General features: G+C 28.4%; 1 protein-coding gene across 1 annotated transcript; it reads left to right on the top strand.

The window, feature by feature from the left end:
* Positions 1–1724: 1724 nt before the first annotated feature.
* On the top strand, positions 1725–6845 carry LOC123305568. The gene is made up of 3 exons (XM_044887338.1): positions 1725–1824; positions 3115–3366; positions 6709–6845. The coding sequence occupies exons 1-3, from the start codon at positions 1725–1727 to the stop codon at positions 6843–6845; spliced, it is 489 nt and encodes a 162-aa protein (XP_044743273.1).
* The last annotated feature ends 4267 nt before the right edge of the window (positions 6846–11112 follow it).

Genomic DNA, 11112 nt, shown 5'->3' with positions numbered 1-11112 from the left:
TATTTCATTTAGAAATTGTGATTTTTAAAAATTGTGTATAAATCAGTAATTGAGCTTCAAAAAAGTTTTTATCATGAAGAAAATTTATCACAGATTCTGTTTATACACAAAAAAAAAACGGTGCTTTAAAAAAAGAAATACATAAAAAAACTTTGGTTTTTCAAGCTTTTACGATAGTTTTAGAGCATTTTATTACATTTACGTCATACAAATTGCCTAGTTGACTAATCAAGTGACGGCCGGATTACTTTAACAGAGCATCTATCCCTGTTGCTTTGAGAAGATTGACATATTTGGATTAATAATTTTTTGACAACGATTTGGAATTGACATCTTTTAAGTGTGTCCGACCTGGATAGCCAATAAGAATTTCTTCTGCAACCTAACGCAACTTAAGCTCTTTTGTATAATTTTTATAAGTTATTTTATGCGGCACAAAAAATTAAATAAAAAAACTTTATAGTATTTTTGCATTTTGAGACGTATGCAATGTGCCATTTCCAAAAAATGTATGTGTGTGAATGTATGTGTTTGTAATGTATGCAATTATTAGGTATTTGAAGTTTTAATTTATTACTGGGGTTCTGTACTGTTACTGGGGAAGTGTGATTAGAACGTAGCATAGGAGGAAGAAGTGAACATAAAAATTTGATTTTCTTAATTAATTAAGAACCAAGTCATAAATACTAAGACAAGAAAAATTTGATTTTAAATGATGAGTACAAATCATAGAAGAGATCTTTCGAAATTACCGCCCTTCGCATTTCCCTCTCTAGAATATTGGATGAATCAATTTTTCGGTGTCAAGTAGAGCAGTTCGATCACTTTAAAAGCATATTTTACAATCCAACAAGTTGATGTCTGTCTATATTGATCAATTGACTGATTATCCGTTAGTAAAATAAAGTTTCAATCCCCCCCCCTTCAGTTTTCTATTTGGGAATTAGAAAAAATGTTGTTGGAATGTGTACCGTTTGTTGGCGAACATCAGTTAAGATGCTTCCAAAAACTTCTTTTAATTCTCGACTCCTTTCACCGATGAATGAAGATCGGTAACACCAATCACAATCATTGCAAAACCATTACATATGAGGGATGATGACCTAATTTGACCCTCTGAATGGGTTTTTTAACACTTCTCTGTATAACCGAGCATGCACTCAATCGTTCTGTTTATTAAAAGAATTAGTATTTATAACCAGACTAGGTAGAAAATCTATCATTCATTTGTTCACTTCCTCAAGTTAAATATTTATTTTACAGAGATGATGCAATTATCTTAGAATAAATAGAATCATTAAACTTAATCAGAAAGTTATTAGCCTGGCCGTCTAAGATCATATCAATCACAAGTTTGCTTTTGTTAGATTTACGGAACCTCTAAACCCAAGACAAAAAAGCAATCACTAAATACAAAAAAGATGTATACATCTTTATATTTATATAACAAAGAACATTTTCGAATACTAAAATACAATACACAACAATACTAAACAATTTAAACCAAGTTTTATTTACAATCAGGTGGGCGTAACGACCATTGAACGCCATGATGCTGAAAGTCCATTAATAACAGGAGTCATAAGCACCATAAGCAGAAGCAGTAGTAGTAATACAAATGAAGCAGTACGGGATAATGGTAATAATCATATTGGGATATATCAATTCCATTTACATTATTTATTATAATTTACATAATTTCTTATTGAATACAAATAAATGATATGGTATTTACAGTTCATAGTGGACAACAATGGACTACAACCACATTAAGTTTTGCAATTAAACCTTATCGCGCCAAATGCCGATATATCGACTTTCACGGTAAATACGAATACAACCGTTTGCCGATATATCGACACTTGTGTTTTTGCAAAGTATTTTTTTAGTTAATTTAAAAATGGTTTTAAAATATTGAAAATTTTCAACTTATCCGGTGGTTGCGTAATCATGGTAGGGACAATCAAATCGACGCTAGCGCTTCCAGTGGATAATTTTAGCGTTAAAGGTGGCTGTTATGACTAATCTTCAGTTTTTACATGTATATTGTATAGCAAAATGTCGAATTAAAATTATTGAAAAATAACAATTAATTAAACTTGTTGCATTAGAAATTGTGAAAATAAGATACGAAATTGCATAAATAATAAGTTTTAGTAGATAAATTAACATAATTCCTTATTTAGAGCAATAAAAGTAACGAAAAATTTAATTTTAAGACGGCTTAGATGTTCATATTACAAAGTTTTCTTACTGAAATTAGATAGGCATGAAGTATGTGCATTCATGGTAAAACCTACGAAAATTATTGATTTTAAATGCATATTTAAGACCATTTTTTATGCCTTTTGAGAAATAAATTGTCAAATAATTGTACCGTTGTTAAAAGCGTACCATATACAATTAATAATTTCAAAAAACGTATTCAAATCATTTTTGGGGAGCTGTAATTTTAAAAACTTCAAAACGTACTCCATCCCTACTAAGTTATATACATACAATAAAGAACGAAAAATCCCAAATACATCCGTCTTAAAATAAACTCTCAAAACGTGCCAGCTCTCGTAACATATAATCGTTTATGACAAATAAATTTTTAGTTTCGACTGGTCTACAAACCATATGTCAAAGTTTGGCAGTCATATTCAACTATGTTCTAAGTCCGGCGTTCAAAGGGTTAATAAACCAATTTTGATAATAAACAAGATGTCAATTATGATAGAACTGTACACAGCTAACTTATGAAGTATAAAACCAAATGTTATATACCAAATTTTATGAGTTCGATATTCACTAGAGTATACTCTTTTCATATCTAGCACAGCTTTTTTTTTTACTAAACTAGAGACAAACAACATATCTACCAGTAAAAAAATTAGGAATAGCTAACAGTCCATAGACCTACGCCAATAATTTTCAAAGTTTTCAAAATTTTAAACAAAATTTTAATTTTTAAAACTATTTTATAGTTGAAATACGTATTTATAATACAATAAAATTGATCTAGGCATTGGGCCGAATTTCAAATTATATTTAAAATGCTCCTGGTTATTATTTATTAATTATTATCTTTGATAATTTAATATACAAGTTAATTAAGTTTGTTATTTACAGTTTATAGTGGTCAACAATGGACTACAGCAACATTAAGTTTACAATTAATACCAATGCATTTTGCTGCGTTAGTGAATAATCATCATTTGAATACTAATAATGGCATATACACTTCGAACGATTCAAGTTATCATATTTATGGGAAAAATAATTTAGAGATTACATGTACAGCACATATTCAATCACTTGATTATCATCGATCAACGAGTGTGCAGCTGACAGCACGATTAGGGGAGCCAATACATGAGCGAGGTATGAAATTATGATACATATATTATTTTATTAACTCATATTGTCAAAGAGCCCCGTCTGATTTCCGCAGGTATTTTGAAAACTTAATGAGAGACCTTTAATATCATTCTATATGTTCTCCCTCCCCCCCAATAACGTTGAGGAAGATTAAGAGTTACGCCATCATTTCATATCAGCCTCAATAAAGAAAATTGATGGCCAAATTTGAAGTGATTGCCCAAACGTGCAGATTTTGTGTGCGTTGATCGAACGCAATTATAAAACATTCTGAAAACCATTAAATACTTCAACCATTTTAACTAAATCGCTTTATTCTCATGAATAGCGTATAGCAAACGAATTTTACGAACCATACATCGTATAACTTCTTCTTTTACAACTATGATTATTCGACCTACATTTAGAAGACAAATTAAATAAAGTCATAAGTAAACATTGGTAATTACATCTCAAACTTTAGAAACTATTAATATAGACTATTTATTAAATACACAATTTGCAAATAATTCACAATGTATTGGCACACGATTTCGAAAAATTTTGTACCAAAATGTTTCTTCTGACTTTTAAGAGGAAAGTTAAAGTGTACAAAAGCCTATGTTGTTCTTTTAAAATAGAGTTAATTTTCCCACGACCAATTTTAGGATGAGGATCCGTGTTTCGTATAATTGAAGTAAAATTTTTCATTCACACAAAATCGGCAAGCAAAATATAATTTTTTTTAAATATAGTTTATGTGAAGTCCTTTTGTACCTTTTAAACGGCTCAATTACAACGGCATTAATAAAGAAACATTGACCTTTATAAAGAAAGATACTCAATAAAAGCTGTTGCAGCACACCCCGTTTCTTGCAAAAGTGATGAAGATCTGATTATGTTTTAATTACAATATACTTCTAAAAAGACGAAAAGAAAATGTTTTTGGTTTTATACGCCGATACGTACTGCCCTAAAACATAAATGAATATTCAGTTATCAGAATTTGAAATCTTAATGTAATTGCCAATCTTTTCCTATTAAGTACCCATTCCTAACGTTTTTTGTTTTCTTAATTATGAATTGGCTATTTTAATTTTTAATTAAAGTGTTTATAAGCGACAATACTTTTGCGTAGAAAATTATGTCGTCTGAGCACACAAATTTCATTTCCGGCATTTGTAAACCTTGGTGTAAGAAATTAGTTTTAAAATGATGCTCAATAATGAATTATTTTCCATTAATATAGAATGACAATGTGGTTTCATAATTAGTACAAAATTATTATTGAAAAATAAAACTAATTTTTGGAGCGTTTGCTTAAGACATTCAAATTGAAATTGAATTGGCTGTATTTAGTAAGTCTACGACTCTCAATTCACAAGAACGTTAATATTTATCAAAAATATGTTTATTGTATTTAATTTTCCATACCTATTACTTGATAAATTTATTTAGAATGAGCAAAGCATAAAAGTTTAAGGCTTTCTTTTCTGCTCAGAAAAACATTGATTGAAATATTTCCAATCCAACCTACTGATAGTTGCCTAAATATTGAAATTAAATATTTAAAATATTGCCTAATTAATGAGATTAAAATTCTATCGAGAAAAACGCGATCAAATACTTGTATTTGTTTTTGTACGTATGCTTAAGAAAAAAAGCTCGTATCTTGAAAACAAAAAATTACATTAAGATGAAATTTAAATCAAATTCAAACATAAAAATATGATTTACGTTTAGTGTTACCGAGTTGAATGATACATGTCATCATATAAAAGTGTTTACAAATATCAAAAAAAAAATTATCGATAAAATATTATTTAAACTGTTTAACAACTTTGCCTTTTACACAATGAAAGCGGTTTTTAATGCAGAAGATAAAAGATTATTTAATTTGAATTTTCAAAATTTAGTTTTGAGGTTTGTTATAAAACAAATACTTAAGAATAGCGTCTATAACATTTATCTTAGTCATTGCATTTATCTTAGTTAATATTTTGACTTGAAAACTAGTTCAAACAAACAATTGACTGAGTAAATTGTTGGAATACCATGTATAGACAGTGTTGATTACGGAATCGTTTGTTTTTTCACGTTATGTAAGTAAAGTGAGATATCCAGCCATACATACATGACACACAAACATGACTGATATTCCCATATAATACATATTACAAAATGTTCAAACCTAATTGGCGCCCTCACGAGTAAACAATGATGTTTTCGAAAAAATGTTTCAAACAAAAGTTGTTTATTTTTTTATAAGAGGCATTTCTTAAATTTAAAATTTTATTCTATCTCTAACAGTTTACATGAAGGGTCCTACGGACCCATGACCCAACTACTACTATAATGTTTGTTCGTTTTTGAGTTATCGTGTTTTCAGACGGACAGACAGACATGCAGACAGACAGCCAGCCAGACAGACAACCGGAAATGAACTAATTAGGTGATTTTATGAACACCTATACCAAAATTTTGTTCATAGCATCAATATTTTTGAGCGTTACAAACTTGGGACTAAACATAGTATACCTTGATATATTTCATATAAATAGAATTAAAACTTGGAGCTTAACTTAGTATACCTTGATATATTTCATATACATGGTATAATAATAAAAATTTATGAAAATTCAATTATTTTTTGTCTTCAACATTAAAAACAGTTTTCATTATACAAAAGTCTATAATGTTATTAATCATTTTAATAAGTAATAGTCTATTTATTGATAATGTTCTTTTAGTTATTTGTTAACATTTCTTTCTGATAACTTGTTAGATCCGATTCGAACAAATGAAATTCCAATTGAATGACATTAAACTTTTGTTTAATAATAATCGAAAATAAAAAATTTGTAATATAATTATATTCATAAAAAATCCTTACTTCCTTAAACACTTTAAGATGGAATTATTTTTTATAGAGAATTTACGTTCTTTAAATTGGTAATATAACTTTTAATTTTTTTTAATAGGTTTGCAAATACTTGCAAGCAAAGTTTTTCTGGGCAGAAAAGACAAATTTTTATATTGGGATTACGTTAGAGATATAAACTTTTTTATTGGGTTCTACTCATCAAAATCTGTACGTCACCAAAACTTTACCTTGTATGCAAAAAAGTAGAATAGGTTGAATAATCTGTTTTAAATGTATATTTTAATAGTATCAGCAGGTTATACATTCGTTTTTTTTTCCTTTCAACAAAAATTTAAAATTATAAGACACTTTGAAATAATTTCTCATTTCATTATTTTCTAGATTTAATCACTCATTCCAAAACTTTCGTAAAACTTTCTTCAATAAAGAATGTATTTTACATTTTACCATATTTTTAAATTACAATAAAATCTATTTTTCAGTTATGTCACCGAATGGGCGCAGCTGTAGTTTGATAACAACAAAAATGAAATATGAAATATTAATATTAAGTTCATTACATATATTAGTAACATTGTTGTCAAATAATAATATAATGAAATTCAATTTTATCATTTAAGTCACGCCGTTATTCAAATAAATTTTAGAAGCAGTACAATCAAACACAATAAAAAAAATACTTCAAATCTAATAATAAATAAAATTAAAAGAATTCATGAAATAAATAACATAATAATAATATTTTTACTAAACATGAAACAAAACTATGTTACCTGTCATCATCTTATGCTCAAAATTCCAAAATATGTCGAAATAATTAGAACAAATTGCCGCTGTTAGACCACGGGCCCATGCTGAAGTTTTTCCGGTGAAATGACCCACCAGGAAACATATTTAAAAAATTATCCTATATGTAAAAGTAAGTTTAAGCACCATAGCGCAAGTTTTGCACGGTACAAGTGAGTGCAGGTGAAAAAATAAAAGCCACACCCCTTGGTATCTCACCTCTGCAACAGCAAATATGTACGGCGTTGCTGGATACTAACTCTGCATAAGTATTTGAAACGAATAACATAAATGCAGTACAGAAATAAACACGTAGGCCTCAGAAATTGACGGGAGATCAAAAGTTTTTTTAACTTCCGGTACCAAAGTTGTCGCATTTATTTCTGTACGGCATTTATGTAATTCGCTTCGAATACCTATGAAAAGTTAGTATCGACTAACGCCGTACATATTTACTGGTGCAGAGGTGAGATACCAAAGGGTGTGACATCCACGGCGCAAAACTAATGCCACGGTGCTTATATTTACTTTTACATACAGGAGTGTCTTTTTCAACATGATTCCTAGTGAGTCATTTCACCCGAAAAATTTCAGCATGGGCTTGTGATCTTTGTGGGTAAAGATACTTGTTTAATATGTCTACATCAATTATTATCATTTAGCTTTGAATCTTGCTTTCAGTTTTAAAAAAACAGTCAAACGCCATAAAAAAATGTACCAACTTGATATTTTTTCTGCTGTCATGTTAAAACCACGATGAACAATATTTTCTATGCAATTACTATAAAAATTAGGCGACTGAAAAATAAAATCAAAAAGATTTTTTACTATCGTAAATAAAAAACACGCTGAGATCAAAATTTCTAACAATCTATATATTTTTTTATATATTTTGGTGGCAAAAAAAATAACTTCGAAGATTTGTAATAAAAAACATGGTGACAGAAGTGTATTAAGTCGATACAATTTTTGATGACATGTGACGGGCTAATATAGATAATAGTTTGTCTGAATATTATATCTATTTGTATTTTTCAATTAACATTTATTATCCGCTGAAATTTAAAAAAAAAAATGAGTAAAGGTACAAAAATTTGCACCGGGCTGAAATTTGGTAGGATTATTCAAAATACCATAAATGAAATCTAAAAATTTATCATCGGTCCGAGACGCGGAAAAATATTTACGCGATGTCAAAGTTAACCAAAACGAGATTTTCATGATTTTCATTAAAAAAATCATCAAATTAGCTCAGACAAAAATTCTAGATCAAATAATTATATATAAAAATGTCTGCATATTTTTTTTTCTTGGAGCCACCGTTTCTGAGATATAACGATTCAAAAAGTTGGAAAAGTTGCAATCGTCATAACATGTATAAGTACGCCACGTATATCACTGAAGCTGTAATACAAGTAAAAATATTTTTCTGTCGGTCATAGTGTAACTTACATGTATACAATTTTTACTTACATATATCCGTTCGGTACGTAACATGGTAGAGATAATCAAATCGACACCGGCGCTTGCAGTGGATAATTTTAGCGTAATGGTGGCTGTTATGACTAATTTGCAATTCTTCACATGTAAATGGTATAGTAAATGTCCAGTTAAAAGTATTGAAATATAGCTATTAATTAAACTTGTTGCATTTGAAATTGTGAAGATACGAAATTGTATAAATAATATTTTTTATATGTAAATTCACATAATTACTGATTTAAATTTGTTAGAAAATATTATTAAATTTTCAATATAAGCCATTGTATTATAGGTCCATCCATAAAATTATATGACAATTACAACTCTTCCAACTTTTTGAACCTTTATATCTCAGAAATGGTTGCTCTTGGATTTCATTTATGATCGTATTTTGATCAATCCTACCAAATTTCAGCTTAATGCTAATTTTTGTACCTTCGTATGTTTAAATTGGCCGGACAATTAAAATGTGATACACCGTGAGGTTAACAAGTTGGAAATATTTACAGAGAAACTATTTTTTGTTTACGTGTATTTTTACCATTCAGTGTAATCTTTGGACTCTTTCAGCATTTACGAAACAAAAAATAGCCCCAAAACCTTTGTTCTTTTATTTTATAGAAAGAGAATACATATACGGGATCATTACCGGACCTTCATCACCAGAAAGACAAGTAACATTTGACCTTCCTTTTCATTAGCATTTCAGTACTCAGATTATGGCTATAGAATAACATTAGCACTTGACTATTAGATTGATAGTGAAATAATGTTTAAAATTCTAGTGTTATATGTTCACGATAAATTTTATATTCCTCTATAAGTTAAAAAATAACCTAAATAACTTTTGAGATATCAGAATTCTAGATCCCGTGATTGCATCCACTAATCACATCAAAAACTGCAACATCCTATTATATACACGATATTCTATGTATATTAATGTTTATTTTTTCTTAGTTGTATATAATACACAATTAAGAACTAGAATCATTATACAATAAACAGTTTAAAGCAAAAAAATTGAAGCATGCTGAATAAAGCTCTAAATGTTTTATGTTTTTGTGGATATCTGTACAGAATAAACTTGTGATTATTTTATTTATTAGAAAATCTAAAGCGGGGATAAAATGTAAATCTATAAAAAATTTGAATTGATTGGCTTTATTCGCCACTTACAATGTGAAAAAAATAATAGGTTTACCTATATTTTACGACAGACATAAAACCAAAACGAGGAAAACTTTCTTATATAGACACATTTAACTTGAAACTGAGCTGTACTCAGAAAAAAAGATTCTACAATGCTTTAAACAAAAAGTGAAAACAAACAATTGACTGAGTTAATTGTTGAAATACCATGTATATACATTGTCACCCTCGGCTTCGCGTCGGGATGGGATCTGAGCTATTCTTTTCTTTTGCTCTCTAGCTAATATACTTTTTATTATTCGTAATACGTAAAAGTACATATTTTTATGAGTGTACGTTTTACCCCGATACAAAGATAATACATGAGAGGGAATCATCACCGCATTCTTTACCCTGTTCTATTATATAATAAAAGCACCAAAATTTAAAAAAAAAATTGATTGAAGTTTTTATGTGATTGGTTGCAACTGTTTCACACAAGATTGCCTTATCTTGTCTACATTCTGATAGTAACACAAACCCAGATCGGAACGAAATGAGTTTATTTTCCCACGCGAACAGAAAGCTGTATGATATTTGTATAAGAGTAAGCATTTAGACATAGTGATTAGTTATTTACTAAATACATTTTCGTAAAGTGAAAATAGAAAAAAATAATTATAATAGTAGGCATAAACGAGATTTGTATGAAAGAATAAAAATAACGTATAGTACGGGACACTTAAGAAAGCAAAAAAGCAATGTATATATGTCTCTTCGAAGAAATTTTGACAATATCCTAAGTATAGTTTAGATAGTGATTTAAGAGTAAACCAAATAGATAGTGATTTAATAGTAATAAAATAATGCAGTAGATAATTAAAAAATATTTTTGGTATACATCTTTTTCTGGACGGCTTGTTTCAATTTTTTTTGCATCAAACTGTATGTTTATTTGTACAAAAGTATATGATAAATTTTTCATGATTTTTTTTTCTTTTTTAATGACAAAAATTCGTAGAAAACTACTTTATGGTATACCTCTTTATATTATTTAACTTACTTGCCAAGTTATCATTGTATAATGTATAAAAATGTTAACAATACTCTGTCTAAAGGTGCAAAAAATAGTCAGTCCTTGGCTACACAAAAGCATGTAAAAGAAAAACTTTTGTGTTGTATAGTTTGGAGAAAAGTTGTTATTTCTTTTAAGTTAATTTTTGTTTTATTGTTTCAACTTTTTTCTTTACTGTACGATAATAATATATTTACCAGATGTTTCAATAATTTCTGTTTATTATTACACAAGATATTTTTAAAAAAATTTGGAAAAAGTTGCAAAATTATACTTGGTAAAAGTAAAGCAGCTACAATAGCAGGGCTATGAATTAAAATTTTTTTTCGTGTTTCTTAACAAAATATGAAAATACCGTAAAAGAGATGACAAAAAGTGAAATTAAATTTAAAATTGCCCAAGACATACGGAC

The sequence above is a fragment of the Chrysoperla carnea genome, chromosome 1 (genome assembly GCF_905475395.1).
Source record: "Chrysoperla carnea chromosome 1, inChrCarn1.1, whole genome shotgun sequence".
In the NCBI taxonomy this organism is placed as follows: Eukaryota; Metazoa; Arthropoda; class Insecta; order Neuroptera; family Chrysopidae; genus Chrysoperla; species Chrysoperla carnea.
The sequence above is the reverse complement of the archived record's forward strand: the minus strand, read 5'-3'. Positions and strand labels throughout refer to the sequence as shown.